General features: G+C 44.3%; 1 protein-coding gene across 1 annotated transcript in view; it reads right to left on the minus strand.

Moving 5' to 3' along the window:
• IHO1 (interactor of HORMAD1 1) overlaps nucleotides 1-16,726 on the minus strand; it is a 30,045-nt gene that overhangs the window by 6,367 nt on the left and 6,952 nt on the right. The window contains exons 3-6 of the mRNA XM_066245694.1: nucleotides 13,725-13,899; nucleotides 9,664-9,827; nucleotides 7,374-7,422; nucleotides 7,102-7,189 (exon numbers count right to left, since the gene is read on the minus strand). Coding sequence (XP_066101791.1) covers nucleotides 7,102-7,189; nucleotides 7,374-7,422; nucleotides 9,664-9,827; nucleotides 13,725-13,899 — 476 coding nt within the window. The remainder of the gene's footprint in view (nucleotides 1-7,101; nucleotides 7,190-7,373; nucleotides 7,423-9,663; nucleotides 9,828-13,724; nucleotides 13,900-16,726) is intronic.

The raw sequence follows: 16,726 nt of genomic DNA on the forward strand, positions 1-16,726 counted from the left end.
CTATGTAGGGAGGGCTCATCAAAGGAAACATGGCCTCTGCCAGCACTCCTGTCTGGGAGAAAGCTGCTCCCTAGCTCTCCCTCTGATGCCGGACAGTTCAGTTCCTTCCCTTACATCTATGCATATCTATCTTTAACAGGGGTAGTCAACCTGGTCCCTACCGCCCACTAGTGGGCATTCCAGCTTTCATGGTGGGTGGTAGCGAAGCAACCAAAGTATAAATAAAGGCCTGACCTGTGGTGGCGCAGTGGATAAAGCGTCGACCTGGAAATGCTGAGGTCGCCGGTTCGAAACCCTGGGCTTGCCTGGTCAAGGCACATATGGGAGTTGGTGCTTCCAGCTCCTCACCCCCTTCTCTCTCTCTGTCTCTCCTCTCTCTCTCTCTCTCTGTCTCTCCCTCTCCTCTCTAAAATGAATAAATAAAAAATAGATAAAAATGTAAAAACAAAAAAAAAACAACAACAAAGTATAAATAAAAAGATAGATTTAATTATAGTAAGTTGTTTTATAAAGATTTATTCTGCTGGCCCTGGCCGGTTGGCTCAGCGGTAGAGCGTCGGCCTAGCGTGCGGAGGACCCGGGTTCGATTCCCGGCCAGGGCACACAGGAGAAGCGCCCATTTGCTTCTCCACCCCTCCGCCGCACTTTCCTCTCTGTCTCTCTCTTCCTCTCCTGCAGCCAAGGCTCCAGTGGAGCAAAGATGGCCCGGGCGCTGGGGATGGCTCTGTGGCCTCTGCCTCAGGCGCTAGAGTGGCTCTGGTCGCAACATGGTGACGCCCAGGATGGGCAGAGCATCGCCCCCTGGTGGGCAGAGCGTCGCCCCATGGTGGGCGTGCCGGGTGGATCCCGGTCGGGCGCATGCGGGAGTCTGTCTGACTGTCTCTCCCTGTTTCCAGCTTCAGGAAAAAAAAAAAAAAAAATGAAAAAAAAAAAAAAAGATTTATTCTGCTAAACTTAGTGAAAATCCGACATAAAGTACTTGGTAAGTAATTATTATATGCTTTAACTTGCTGTAACTCTGCTTTATAAATTTTATAAAGTAAAGTTACTTCCCTACTTTATAAATCACCATTACTGTGGAACCGGTGGACAGTTAGAAAATTTTACTACTAACAGAGATACAAAAGTGGGCGGTAGGTATAAAAGGGTTGACTACCCTTGATCTTTAAGAACTGCCTGGTGTACCTGACCAGGCGGTGGTGCAGTGGATAGAGCATGGGACTGGAGATGCGGAAGACCCAGGTTCGAGACCCCAAGGTTGCCAGCTTGAGCGTGGGCTCATCTGGTTTGAGCAAGGCTCACCAGCTTGGACCCAAGGTCGCTGGCTTAAGCAAGGGGTCACTCGGTCTTTTGTAGCCCCTCCGGGTCAAGGCACATATGAGAAAGCAATCAATGAACAACTAAGGTGTCGCAGCAAAAAACTGATGATTGATGTTTCTCATCTCTCTCTGTTCCTGTCTGTCTGTCCCTATCTATCCCTCTCTCTGACTCTCTCTCTGTCTCTGTAAAAAACAAAGAAACCAATAAAACAAAACAAAACAAAAAATTTGGGAGGGGGTGTGAACACACAATAAGGAGCACAGATATATGTTGTAGAATTGGACATCTGAAATAGTTATGTTAACCCCAATAAACTCAATTAAAAAAAAAAAAAAGAACCGTCTGGGACTTCAGCAGCCTCCATCTCCCTCAGCCTCAATCCCTGCTAGTTTTTAGAGCCCAAAGCTATAGGGACTTCTCCTCCTACCAGTGGAACCCTGGGCTGGGGGGCCTGGTATGGGGCTTGTACCCCTTGCTCTTCAGGGGGGACCTCTGCAGCCAAGATACCCCTCCTGATTTTTACAGCCCCACATGGGTATGGGACCAGCCTGGTCTGCATCTCTGCCCCTTCTACCAGTCTCGATGTGGCTTCTTTAATTCCCTAGTGTAGGACTTCCATTCAGCTCAATTTCAGATGGTTCTGAATGATGTTTGTTCTGTAGTTGAGTTGTAATTTTGATGTGGTTGTGGGAGAGATGAGTACCGCTTTTACCTACACTACCTTCTTAACCGGAAGTTATTTTCAAATATATATATTTTGTAAGAGAGAGATAGGGACAGACAGGTAGGGAGAGAGATGAGAAGCATCAATTCATAGTGCAGCACCTTAGTTGTTCATTGATTGCTTTCTCATATGTGCCTTGACCGGGGGTGGGGGCTCTAGCCAAACCAGTGACCCCTTGCTTAAGCCAGCGACCTTACTTTTTAAGCCAGCGACCATGGGGTCATGTCTATGAGCGCGGTGAGCCCATGCTCAAGCTAGCAACCTCGGGATTTCAAACCTGGGTCCTCAGCGTCCCAGGCCAATGGTCTCTATCCACTGCGCCGTTGCCTGGTCAGACTATTATTAATTGATTGATTGATTGATTGATTGGTTTTATTGATTTTTTTATCAAGAGAGGAAGGGAGAGAGAGAGAGAGACAGGAACATCAGTCCATTGCTATGTGCCTTTACTAGGGATCGAACTGGCAACCTCTGTGCTTTGGGCCAATGCTCTAACCGACCAAGGTATCTGACCAGGGCACTATTTTCTTTTCTTTTCTTTTTTAATTTTTATTTATTTATTTATTTTTTCTGAAGCTGGAAACGGGGAGAGACAGTCAGACAGACTCCCGCATGCGCCTGACCGGGATCCACCCGGCACGCCCACCAGGGGCCACGCTCTGCCCACCAGGGGGCAATGCTCTGCCCCTCCGGGGCGTCGCTCTGCCTAGACCAGAGCCACTCTAGTGCCTGGGGCAGAGGCCAAGGAGCCATCCCCAGCGCCCGGGCCATCTTTGCTCCAATGGAGCCTTGGCTGCGGGAGGGGAAGAGAGAGACAGAGAGGAAGGAGGGGGGGTGGAGAAGCAAATGGGTGCCTCTCCTATGTGCCCTGGCCAGGAATCAACCCGGGTCCCCCGCACGCCAGGCCGACGCTCTACCACTGAGCGAACTGGCCAGGGCCAGGGCCAGGGCACTATTTTCTAATTTTTTTTTTTTTTTTTTACAGACAGAGAGAGAGTCAGAGTGAGGGATAGACAGGGACAGACAGACAGGAACGGAGAGATGAGAAGCATCAATCATTAGTTTTTCGTTGCGCATTGCGACACCTTAGTTGTTCATTGATTGCTTTCTCATATGTGCCTTGACCGTGGGCCTTCAGCAGACCGAATAACCCCTTGCTCGAGCCAGTGACCTTGGGTCCAAGCTGGCGAGCTTTTTGCTCAAGCCAGATGAGCCCGCGTTCAAACTGGTAACCTCAGGGTCTCGAACCTGGGTCTTCTGCATCCCAGTCTGACGCTCTATCCACTGCAACACCGCCTGGTCAGGCTATTTTCTAATTTTTGATGGCAGCCTCTCCTTTTTATTTTCCTAATGATCATATTGTTCAATAGAACTGAAACCTATTAGGTGAAAGTACTGCTCTCTATTAATTAGCTCACCTAAACTCAAGATAAAGTAGGATGTGGATGGCCTTGGTAATTCATTTTATTACTTTGGTCCTTGGTGTCCTGAGCACCTTGGTGTCTGAACAAGAATTAGCTTGAATGGCTTTGAGTAATCCTTCCGGTTGACTAGGCAGCCTGTGACTGGGGAAGCGGATGACCTCATTCTGTGAAGGCACAGTTATATAACAGCAGCGAGCGCCTGCTCACACCGTGTACCCCCTTCTCAGGAGCACAGTGAGTGGTACGGAAGCCTGCAGCAGGCACTGGCTGGGAAGCACAGCGCTCTAGGCGAGCTAGACGGGGCCTGGCTGTACCACAGGATTTGTCAGGCTCTTCTCTCAATGGCTAACACACCAAGAGAGGGAATGATTAAAGACAGGCTACTTGGGCTCATTTTCAACAGTGACCTGGCTTTCTAATTAATATGATGCCAAAGTGCTTGCTACTGCTTGTCCTATCAGCATGGCTCCCTCTCCTGAGCCCTACTCTCTGACAGTAGGATCCCCATGCCTACTAAAGGCAGAGTCAATTCCAGTCCCCTCTCTGCCTTGACCTTGTGTTGGGGCCTTGGGCACTTACGTTCCCAAGTTCTGGACCTTAAACGTCACAGCTTTGCTCAGTCTTCCTTTTTGTACTTCAGACAGTTTTAAATGTAGAGAGCAAAAGCAGTGTTTTCCATGGGCACTCAGAAATGAGTTTCTCAATCCTGTTATACAAAGGAAGCAGTCCTTGTTGCTGCTCTTCTTTGTCTTGCTCCTTCTTGTGAAGCTAACAGTTCTAGGCTTCCAGAACCAGTTTCCAAACAGACGCACAGTTGCCCTGTGTGTGGGATGCCAGGTTGGAAGCCAGAACACAGTACAGTGTTTCTCTGCAGACATATGGGGATTAATTTTTAAACCACGCAAAGACATTAGTTTTTGTAAATCATGAGCAATCCATCCCATGACATTTAGTAAGTTGGCATCAACTTGTTTAAAATGGAAAATAAACACAGACAAATGCAAACAAGTGCAGATACAGCCATCATTCTGCTGGTTAGCTCTTGGTTCCAGAGAGGTGTCTGCCTAAGGAGAGCTCTCTAATGGCTCTTTCTGTTTACGAAGAGCCAGGACCATAGTTTCAGCTGGGTGTAAATCATTAATTGGCAGAGCAGGGGACTTCACAAGTCACAAACTGTGACTTAAGTTGAAAAAGATGCTGTGAGTCACTATAAAAAGCTCTCATTGAACAACAACAACAAAAAAGCTCTCATTGAACCTGACTAGGGTTTGGGCAGTGAACAGAGTGTCAGACTGGGATGCAGAGGACCCAGGTTCGAAACCCCAAGGTCACTAGCTTGAGTGCAGGTTCATCTGGCTTGAGCACGGGCTCACCAGCTTGAGCGCAGGGTCACTGGATTGAGCATGGGATCATAGACATGACCCCATGGTCGCTGGCTTGAAGCCCAAAGTCGTTGGCTTGAGGAAGGGTCACTCGCTCTGCTGTAGCCCCCCAGTCAAGGCACATATGAGAAAGCAATCAATGAACAACTAAGGAACTGCAATAAAGAATTGATGCTTCTCACCTCTCTTCCTTCCTGTCTGTCTGTCTCTGTCCCTCTCTCTGTCTCTGTCACACAAAAATAACTCTCATTGAAACCAAAGGGGAATAGTAGGTGACGAGTATTTCTTAGTTCCAAGTAAGCAGCTTCTTCATTTCTTTCTTTTTTTTTTGTATTTTTCTGAAGCTGGAAACGGGGAGAGACAGTCAGACAGACTCCCGCATGCGCCCGACCGGGATCCACCCGGCACGCCCACCAGGGCCGATGCTTTGCCCACCAGGGAGCGATGCTATGCCCCTCTGGGGCGTCGTTCTGCTGCGACCAGAGCCACTCTAGCGCCTGGGGCAGAGGCCAAGGAGCCATCCCCAGCGCCCGGGCCATTTTTGCTCCAATGGAGCCTTGGCTGCGGAAGGGGAAGAGAGAGACAGAGAGGAAGGAGGGGGGGTGGAGAAACAAATGGGCGCTTCTCCTGTGTGCCCTGGCCGGAAATCGAACCCAGGTCCCCCGCATGCCAGGCTGACGCTCTACCGCTGAGCCAACCGACCAGGGCCTCTTCTTTTTTTTTTTTTTTTAGCAGCTTCTTCATTTCTAAGTCCTAAGGAAGCAGTGTCTTTTTATTTTTATTTTTTTTCATTGATATGAGATACAGAGTCAGAGAAAAATAGAGGAGGGGGGATGAGAGGAAGAGAGAGAGCAGGATCATCTCGTTATTCCACCAAGTTGTTCCATTTTTTTTAGTTGTACACTCATTGATTACTTCTTTTTATTTTATTTTATTTTATATTTTTGTATTTTTCTGAAGTTGGAAATGGGGAGGCAGTCAGACAGACTCCCACATGCGCCCGGCTGGGATCTACCCGGCATGCCCACCAGGGGGCGATGCTCTGCCCATCTGGGGCGTTGCTCTGTTGCAACCAGAGCCATTCCAGCGCCTGAGGCAGAGGCCATAGAGCCATCCTCAGCGCCCGGGCCAACTTTGCTCCAATGGAGCCTCGGCTGCGGGAGGGGAAGAGAGAGACAGAGAGGAAGGAGAGGGGAAGGGGTGGAGAAGCAGATGGGCACCTCTCCTGTGTGCCCTGGCCGGGAATCAAACCCAGGACTCCTGCACGCCAGGCTGATGCTCTACCACTGAGCCAACCGGCCAAGGCCTGATCCAACAGCCAGGGCCTGATTACTTCTTGTACGTGCTCTGACCAGGGATCAAACCTGCAGCCTCAGTATGCTAGGATGATGCTTCATCCACTGATGGCCAGGGTGGAAGTAGTGTCTTTATAGACAGCAGAGCCAGCAATTTATTTGGAACTCAGGGATGTTGCTATTTACTTCAGGCAATGAGATGAGAAATCTGGCAGAGCTACCAGGGGGTTACTAGGTAGAGGATTAGTGCTTCACAAAAGGCATCTAAGGCCTGACCAGGTGGTGGCGCAGTGGATAGAGCATCGGACTGGGATGCGGAAGGACCCAGGTTCGAGACCCCGAGGTCGTCAGCTTGAGTGCGGGCTCATCTGGCTTGAGGAAAGAGCTCACCAGCTTGGACCCAGAGTTGCTAGCTCTAGCAGGGGGTTACTCGGTCTGCTGAAGGCCCGCGGTCAAGGCACATGTGAGAAAGCAATCAATGAACAACTAAGAAGTCGCAATGCGCAACGAGAAACTGATGATTGATGCTTCTCATCTCTCTCCATTCCTATCTGTCTGTCCCTATCTATCTCTGCCTCTGTAAAAAAAAAAAAAAAAAAAAAAAAAAAGGCATCTAAGGACATAGGCATTGCCACACAGAGGTGGGTCCCACTACCCAGTTTGTTTATTTATTAAGTGCCCTGATCGGGGATCGAACTAGCAACTTCTGCACTTTGGGACAATGCTCTAACCAACTGAGCTACCCGGCCAGGGCCCCAGTTTATTATTTTTTTTCCTGGCTCCACTCTCCAGTTTAGTGTGCATCACATCATTTCAGGACTAACCTTCTGTACCCAGCTTCTCACCTGAAGCGGTATGGAACCTCACTGCTGGCAGATACCTGGCCAGGGTAAAAAAGTTCACATTCACTGCTCACCAGTGCCCTCTGCTGATAACCTCAAACAGGAGATACTCACATGTCTTAGCCACAGTCTCCAAAGAATTCAAAATAGATTGGCTTTTTGAACTGAGATGCTCCTCAGATTTTTCCACAGATGTCTGCAACTAAGAAACCCGAAATTAAGAAAAATTCACACTGTTGCCTTATTTTACTCACTTGTATAATTGTCATTTAATGATTAGAAAGTTGTTGATATATTGTTATTCTATATGAACTAAAGTCAATACAATATAATTATTAAACTTCTTAAAATGAAATATGTTCTCTTTGAAATGTAGCTATACTTACATTGTGAATGCTTTCTCTGACATGGGAAATGATGTTGTATAGAGTCTCACTAGAATTAGGAGAGAAAAATGAAAATAAATCTTTGTGAAATACTGTACTGAAACAATACATAACAGAACGGATTCCATGAACATGTAAGACATCCTCTTCCTGTATCATCCAAGCAGCCTTTGATCAGAGTTGAAGACCCAACCCTGGAAAACTTTAGTGTTCAGTTGGAAAAAGGAGAACCTAGACCTTTTATGACCATTTCTGAGGCAAACCACTTTAAAAAAAAAAAAATTTTTAATGTATCTTTTTTGTCTTTAGAGATATTTAAAAATTAATTTTTAGAAAGGAGAGAGAGGAGAAAGGGGAGGGGAGCGGGAAGCATCAACTTGTAGTAGTTGCTTCTCAAATGTGCCTTGATGGGGCAAGCCCAGGGTTTCAAACTGGCGACCTCAGCATTACAGGTTGATACTTTATCCCCTGCGCCACCGCAGGTCAGGGTCTATCTCTGTTTTTTTTTTTAATTTTTATTTATTTATTTATTTTTTAAAGAGACAGTGAGTCAGAGAGAGGGATAGACAGGGACGGACAGACAGGAACGGAGAGAGATGAGAAGCATCAATCATTAGTTTTTCATTGCGTGTTGCAACACCTTAGTTGTTCATTGATTGCTTTCTCATATGTGCCTTGACCACAGGCCTTCAGCAGACCGAGTAACCCCTTGCTGGAGCCAGCGACCTTGGGTTCAAGCTGGTGGGCTTTTCCTCAAACCAGATGAGCCCGCACTCAAGCTGGCGAGCTCGGGGTCTTGAACCCGGGGCTTCTGCATCCCAGACCGACGCTCTATCCCCTGCGCCACCGCCTGGTCAGGCTCTATCTCTGTCTTAAATGAGGTTAAATTTTAGCAACTTAAGTGGTTACTACAGTAGAATAGACAGGCTTTTACAGTTACATGCTGCATAACTGTTTTAGTCAACAATGGACTACATATACAACTGTCAAGTCTGGGAAATGTTTATTTATCATCAGAATCAAAGTCTTCAGAGCATTTAGCTTTCCTAACTAAAGGAAGATAGTTATACACTATAAAAGATACTTAATCTAGGAATTATTTTAAGAAATTCCAGCACTTTCAATATCAAAGCACTAACAGTGGTGCTAAGCAATACACCTTCATTGTCACAGAATGCACTGCTCACAAAAATGAGGGGATATCTTATAGCTTCATATTCATTTTGAAATATCCCCTCATTTTTGTGAGCAGTATAATAAACATCACTTCTGGGGTGTTACAATTTCTGTGATATCTAAAGATGCTGCCTTGATAATAACTTACAACCAAGAAATGAACAAGTTAATTTCCTCTGTAACTTCAACTTCTTTAACAATATTGCAGCTCTACTTTATCCAACATATTTGTCTTAAAAATCAATATAACACTAGAAAATATGAATATGTATAAATTTTAGGGTACATTTGAAAAAACAGCAACATTTCAAGTGAGAAATTCAGCCTGAACTGTAACGAGAAGTTCAGCCTGAACTGTGACGAGAAGTTCAGCCTGAACTGTGACTTGAGAATTCATGTGCTATGTTCTTGACCCTAAAACAAATAATGTTTTCTAATTTTCTAATTCCAATAATCTTAAAACAAGTTAAAGGGCAGAATTTGGGGTAGAATAAATATAAAACTATTTGACTATTGCATTTCTCTTTTTTTTTCTTTTCCAAGTGAGAGGAGGGGAGGTAGAGAGACTTCCACATGTGTCTGACCGGGATCAACCCAGCAACCCCTGTCTGGGATTGATATTCTGCCCATCTGAGGCCATGCTCAAAACTGAGCTATTTTTAGCACTGGAGGCTCCACAGAGCCACCCTCAGCACCCAAGGTTGATGAGCTTGAACCAATCGAACCATGGCTGCTGGAGGAGAAGAGAGAGAGGGAGAAAAAGGGGAGCGGGTAGGGTAGAGAAGCACTTGGTTGCTTCTCCTGTGTGCCCTGACCAGGAATTAAACCCAGGACAGCCACATGCTGGACCAATGCTCTACTCCTGAGCAAGCCAGCCAGGGCTGTATATCTCTAAGAAGTCTTTAACTCACTACTCAGAGGAGCCAAAACTATGGCAGCCATATTCAAATCTGCCATAAGTTATACTGACAAGAAAGCAAATTGAGTAATTATTAGATGAGCTATAAAAGCAAGAGTGAAATCATACTAAAATTGAACTATTCTACTATTGGCATTCCATAATGTTTCCCTCATAAAAGAAGAGCTGTCTTATCTACTTGAAAGGTTTGTGTACCTGTCACATTTGTCTTTTGCTGTTTTCTTTTTCTCCTCAAATTGTTCTAAGAGCCCTTTTGATTTTCCAGCTGATAAAGGAAGAGGAAATAAGCCTCCATCTTTTGTATCGTCTCCAAACAGCTGGGGTTTTGTCTGGTACTTTGTGAAAATACTAGGTTCATTCTGTTAAATTAAAAAAAAAAATCATTATAGTATTTCACATGTAAAAATACCTGTAACATTCACTATATTCTGTACAATGCAGTCATAATTAAGTGCAAACCACAACACTAAATAACAACATAGAATATAGTATTTTCTTTTTATTTCATAAATGCAAAAAAAATTATATTAAAATAAAGCAACTCTTTTCATTAATACAGTTTCTGTCTTACCAGGCCAGAGATATATAAAATGTCAGCTAAAAATGGCTTAAAATTAATTATATAAATTTAAAGGCAACAATAGTTATCTTCTTTCATCAACTCAACTATTCTATTTATATAAATTTTAAAAATTATATAATTTTTTAAAAATTTAAGTTATATTTGATATATAATATATTAGTTTCAGGTGTACAACATAGTGATTCAACATTTATATACCTTATAAAGTGACTGATCACTACCATAACTCTAGTAACCATCTGTCATGTTACACAGTTATAATAATTTTTTTTCTCTTTTTTTTTTCTCTTTTGTTTGTGGCAGAGACAGAGAGTCAGAGAGAGAAACAGATAGGGACAGACAGACAGGAAGGGAGAGAGATGAGAAACACCAATTCTTCATTGCGGCTCCTTAGTTGTTCATTGATTGATTTCTCATATGTGCCTTGACCAGGGGTGGGGGGGGACTACAGCAGACTGAGTGACTCCTTGCTTGAGCCAGTGACTTTGGGCTCAAGCTGGTGAGCCTTGCTCAAACCAGATGAGCCCACGCCCAAGCTGGCGAGCTCAGGGTCTCAAACCTGGGTCCTCCACATCCCAGTCCGACGCTCTATCCACTGCACCACCGCCTGGTCAGGCTAATAATATTATTGACTCTATTCTTCATGCTGTACATTACATTCCTGTGGCTTATTTTATAACTGGAAGTTTGTACTTCTTAATCCCCTTCCCCCTTTCTGCCCAACATCCTACCCTCCCCTGCCTCTGGCAACCATCTGTTTGTTTACAGAGAATTATTTACCCTGTCCCTGAGATGATGTGTTCAAGTTTTCATATTAATAGGTTTAATTCCGGCCCTGGCCAGTTGGCTCAGTGGTAGAGCGTCGGCCTGGCGTGCAGAGGTCCCAGGTTTGATTCCTGGCCAGGGCACATAGGAGAAGCGCCCATCTGCTTCTCCACCCCTCCCCCTCTCCTTCCTCTCTGTCTCTCTCTTCTCCTCCCGCAGCCTAGGCTCCATTGGAGCAAAGTTGGCCCAGGCGCTGGGGATGGCTCCTTGGCCTCTGCCCCAGGCACTAGAGTGGCTCTGGTCGCAACAGAGTGACGCCCCGGAGGGGCAGAGCATCACCCCCTGGTGGGCAGAGCGTCGCCCACTGGTGGGCATGCCGGGTGGATCCCGTTCAGGCGCATGCGGGAGTCTGTCTGACTGTCTCTCCCCGTTTCCAGCTTCGGAAAAATACAAAAAAAAAGTTTAATTCCAACTGCTGTTGCTCAGCTGCTGGTGAACTAGACTTGTTGGTAAGTTGGACATGAACTGGGCAGTGAGCATGCTGACACATGGTGAGCCAATTCCTGCATTCTGATTCAAGTCTTACTCTGAAACATTTAGGGAGTACATTTATTCCTTCATATTGCTGGCCACCACTTTTTATACTGTAATATCTCAGAGCATACCCTACTAATTTAAAGCACTGACCTAATCTTATTAAGTTTCTATTCGATGCAGGCAAGTCTATATATAAAGTCTAGTTCTAGATCAAAATAAACAAATATATAAAAGGACACATGCTGTTCTAAAAAAAAATATCAAGGACTCAGAGACTTAGTTCCTCATTCTGGTCCTCATTCATTAGGTTGGGCCCCAGAATCCTCATCTTCTTCACGGAGATAATATAACATAGTAGATTAAAATCTTCAAAGCACCTGAAGTTCTTAGAAAAAAATGGCCATCTAAAATAAAATTTGTTACTTTACTCCAATTTTCCTTAAGTTCTGTTTTTCTTATAAAATTTTTATAAATAATAGAATAGATAGCCTGACCAGGCACTGGCATAGTGGATAGAGCATTGACCTGGGACGCTGAGGGCCCAAGTTTAAAACCCCAAGGTTGCCGGCTTGAGTGCGGGCTCATCTGGCTTGAGCGTGGGGTCTCCAGCTTGAGTGTGGGGTCATAGACATGACCAGTCGTGAGATTCAAATAATTTAACAACCATATGTAAAAACAATCTACTGAAAGGTAGTTTATTATTTCATGCATCTAATACTTAAATAAGAACAATTAAAGAGGTACACAGAACTAGATTATAAGAGGTTTAAAATATTAATGAAAAAATATTAAATAATACCTGACAGAAAACAATAAAACTTATTTAATATATTTCCATATTACTTGTTAAATGGCATCCTCACTTGCAATTTTTTCACTTATGGATGGAATGAACATTACTACGGGCACTTAGAATATACTGTTGTACAGATGACGTTAAAAAAAGAGTAAAAAATGTAAATTTGTGTTCCTGGCCAGTTGGCTCAGCAGTAGAGCATCAGCCCAATGTGCAGAAGTCCTGGGTTCAATTCCTGGACAGGCCACACAAGAGAAGCGCCCATCTGCTTCTCCACCCCTCCCCCTCTCCTTCCTCTCTGTCTCTCTCTTCCCCTCCCGCAGCCAAGGATCCATTGGAGCAAAGTTGGCCCGGGCGCTGAGGATGGCTCCATGGCCTCTGCCTCAGGCGCTAGAATGGCTCCAGCTACAGTGGAGCAACGCCCCAGATGAGCAGAGCATCGCCCCCTGGTGGGCATGCCGGCTGGATCCCGGTTGGTTGGGTGCATGTGGGAGTCTGGCTGCCTCCCTGCTTCTAACTTCGGAAAAATACAAACAAACAAAAGAATGTAAATTTGATTTCTACATTGGGCGATAGCCCAGGTGCCCACCTTAGAGAGAACCTTGATTACAAGTGCCATTTAAGCAATCGGTTCAGTGAACTCAACAAAAACTTAGGTATTGGTTCCGCCGAATCAGTGCAAACTGGCTGAATCCCACCACTGAACATGACCCCATGGTCGCTGGCTTGAGCAAGGGGTCACAGGCTCAGCTGGAACCCCCGTTCCCAGTCAAAGCACATATGAGAAAGCAATCAAGGAACAACTAAGGTACCTCAACGACGAGTGGATGCTTCTCTTTTTTTTTTCTTAAGTTGGAAACGGGTAGACAGTCAGACAGACTCCCGCATGTGCCCGACTGGGATCCACCTGGCATGCCCACCAGGGGGCGATGCTCTGCCCATCTGGGGCGTCGCTCTGCCACAATCAGAGCCATTGTAGCACCTGAGGCAGAGGCCACAGAGCCATCCTCAGCGCCTGGGCAAACTTTGCTCCAATGGAGCCGTGGCTGCGGGAGGGGAAGAGAGAAACAGAGAGGAAAGGGAGGGGGAGGGATGAAGAAGCAGATGGGCGCCTCTCCTGTGTGCCCTGGCTGGGAATCGAACCCAGGACTCCCGCACGCCAGGCCAATGCTCTACCACTGAGCCAACTGGCCAGGGCGAGTTGATGCTTCTCATCTCTCTCCCTTCCTGTCTATCCCTCTCTCACTCTCTCTCTCTCTCTCTTGCTGAAATAATAATGATAATAATAGTATGGCTAGTCTTGGAAAATATCATGCAATATTTGGATTGCCCTAGAACTGGTCAAGGTACTAGCACTATTCTATATTGCTTTAGCGGTAGAGGAAATTGCAAATACAAATTATTTTCTACATTTCAAACCACCAAGTCAAATTACCAATAAGCACAACCTGTTTTGGAGAGTAACCCTTACAGGAGTATACTTCTAAATATAATTCAGCAGACTAATCTTCTGTACAGCTTATCTCCATAATGACAGTGAAATGTATGCAAAGAAATTCTGGTAATCAGACTCACATCCAGAGAATTTTTTTGTAACTGTTTTGGATCTCTCAAATGGACACCAACGTCCAACGGTGCTGACAGGATCTCTGAACTTTCTGGGCAGAACTGAGATCCAAAGAGGAACTGCGAATCACTGAGACTGGAGTAATCAGTCTGATTATTAGTCCAGTTAGATGACTTAGTGGTCCTGAAATTAAGCAAGAAAAGTATATAGCAAGTGTAAAACATTCTGAACAAATAAAATCATAATTCACAACTATTCATTTCAAAATATTCTGAGCAGAGTGCTAGCTTGTTCTGACCTCCTAGACCCCTGAACACTACCAGCTTTACCTGGTATTCAGAAACAAAATTCTGAATGCCGAACATTTTCATTAGAACTACCTGGGGACAATCAGATGGGAATTCAAACAATAACACCACTAATCCTTGTATAATAGCACTGTGGGCTATAACACCATTTTGGAGATCAAAGTTCATAAACTCTTTAGGGATTTCGAGAACATTATCTTTTAAAAAGTTGAATCGGCCTGACCAGGCGGTGGTGCAGTGGATAGAGCGTCGGACTGGGATGCAATGGACACAGGTTCGAGACCCAGAGGTCACCAGCTTGAGCGCAGGCTCAACTGGTTTGAGCAAAAGCTCACCAGCTTGGACCCAAGGTCGCCGGCTCAAGCAAGGGGTTACTCGGTCTGCTGAAGGCCTGCAGTCAAGGCACATATGAGAAAGCAATCAATGAACTAAGGTGTCACTCCGAAAAACTGATGATTGATGCTTCTCATCTCTCTCCGTTCCTGTCTGTCTGTCCCTATCTATCCCTCTCTCCTCTCTCTGACTCTTGCTGTCTCTGTAAAAAAAAAAAAAAAAAAAAAAAAAAAGGTGAATCTTTTAATCACTAAGGGAATAGTTTAAAAATAAAATATGGTATATATGTGTAACTGATGCAGGAGTCAGAAGCCATAAACTAGACTTACATTTAACCACATGAATAAGTCTCAAAATGTAATTCTGAGGCAGAAAAATGAGTAAAAGCTAATGAGCACTATTACATAGTGTGCATATTATGTAAACTTTTAAACCTACATCATACACATGAGTATGGGCCCTTATGATGGGGTTGGTGTCCTTATAAGAGACACCAGAAAGCTCACCTCTCTCTACCATGTGAGGACACAGCAGGAAAGTGGTTGTCTCCTTTCCTGCAAGCCAGGAAGGGAGCTTTCACCAAAAACCAAGTATGCTTATGCTAGCATAAAGTTCTAGGACTTCCAACCTCCAGAACTGTGAGAAAATTAATTTCTGTTGTTTAAGCCATCTAGTTTATGGTACTTTGTATTGGCTGCCCATGCTACTAATATAGGCCTCATCCAGAAGGAAGGATATGATCAACTCAGTTTGTGCACAGGAGGATCCATTAACAATTATTTTTGAAATAAGGTATTGTTCCTTTTCACACTTTTACTGTCTTATCCTAGTTTGCTTTAAATACTTTAAACTGTGGACTTGTAACTTGCTTTCCCTGGGTATCTATGCCAGTCTTTGAACCTCACATATGAAGAGAACAGTGATATTGATGATACAATCATACTTAAACACAGCCTACTAAGCCTACTACAGAAACAGCATATAAGTGGGACAAGTAAAACAGTCCTCAAGCTTGTACTTAAAAGACACTTCAACAATTTCTGTTACTTAATGCTGTTGTGTAATCCGAGAAAATGTTTTTCAGTAAAACACATACATACGAACCATTACTTTTCCAAATATTAAATTTAAAATAATTAGATAGCATATAATTACATAATCTGAGCTAAAGTTACCATCACATATTAGTACAAAACAGAAAGTAACACCAATAGTTCAGCACAGGGAAGAATAATTATTTTGACTCATAGAATCATTTTCTAAGATTAGCTAAGGTAATGGGCTGCACACATATAAAGTAGGTTGCATAATCATTACCAAAAAAAAAAAAAGCTCCGTGAGCCTACAGAAATCATGTAGGATTTACATCTTAAAACTATGATCTAGCCTGACCTGTGGTGGTGTAGTGGATAAAGCATCAACTTGGAAATGCTGAGGTCGCGGGTTCGCAACCCTGGGCTTGCCTGGTCAAGGCACATATGGGAGTTGATGCTTCCAGCTCCTCCCCCCTGTCTCTCTCTATCTCTCCCTCTCTCCTCTCTAAAATGAATAAATAAAATAAAATTAAAATTAAAAAAAATTCATTTAAAACTATGATCTAGATTAAACAAAGATTTGCCCTACTCTGTATCAACCTTTTTCATTTTTGAGAAATAAAAAGAAAAATGCTCTAGGTTTTTGCTCAATTAATAAGTCTCTGTATGAAAGTGTTAGGAAAAACTACACTATCCATTAGTAAAAGCATACCAAAAGCAGTTATAAAGGCCTTAAATATATACACTGCTCACAGAAATGAGGGGATATCCTATAGCTTCATATTCATTTTGAAATATCCCCTCATTTTTGTGAGCAGTTTACTTATTTGGCTTACAGCATGACTGGTGAACATCAATGTAAGTACCTCAGTGGAGTAATGACAGGGGGCAATATTTCAATGAGGCTTTTTAAAAATGTTTTTATTTACTGATTTTTAGAGAGGAGAGAGAGAGATAAAGGGGGAGGGGCAGGAGGCATCAACTCACAGTAGTTGCTTCTCGAATGTACCTTGACCCGGCAAGCCCAGGGCTTTGAACCAGTGACCTCAGCATTGCAGGTCGACGCTCTATCCACTGCACCACCACAGGTCAGGCTTATTGAGACTTTTCAACAGCTGGAGTGGCTCTTAACTCCACAGTAACCCCAGAAGTACTATACAACTGAACGCATATCTGAACATTGTTTTGATTTTCCTCTGCAATTTCAATAGCAATCACTCCAACTGAAGTGAGTTTCTGGATGTTGGGCGATGTCTAACTTTCACAGGCGTCATAGTCCCTATACCCATTGCTGGACAGAGTCATTGCTCAGTTAACACACATAGCTGAACTGAC

The sequence above is a fragment of the Saccopteryx bilineata genome, chromosome 10 (assembly GCF_036850765.1).
Source record: "Saccopteryx bilineata isolate mSacBil1 chromosome 10, mSacBil1_pri_phased_curated, whole genome shotgun sequence".
Taxonomy (NCBI): domain Eukaryota; kingdom Metazoa; phylum Chordata; class Mammalia; order Chiroptera; family Emballonuridae; genus Saccopteryx; species Saccopteryx bilineata.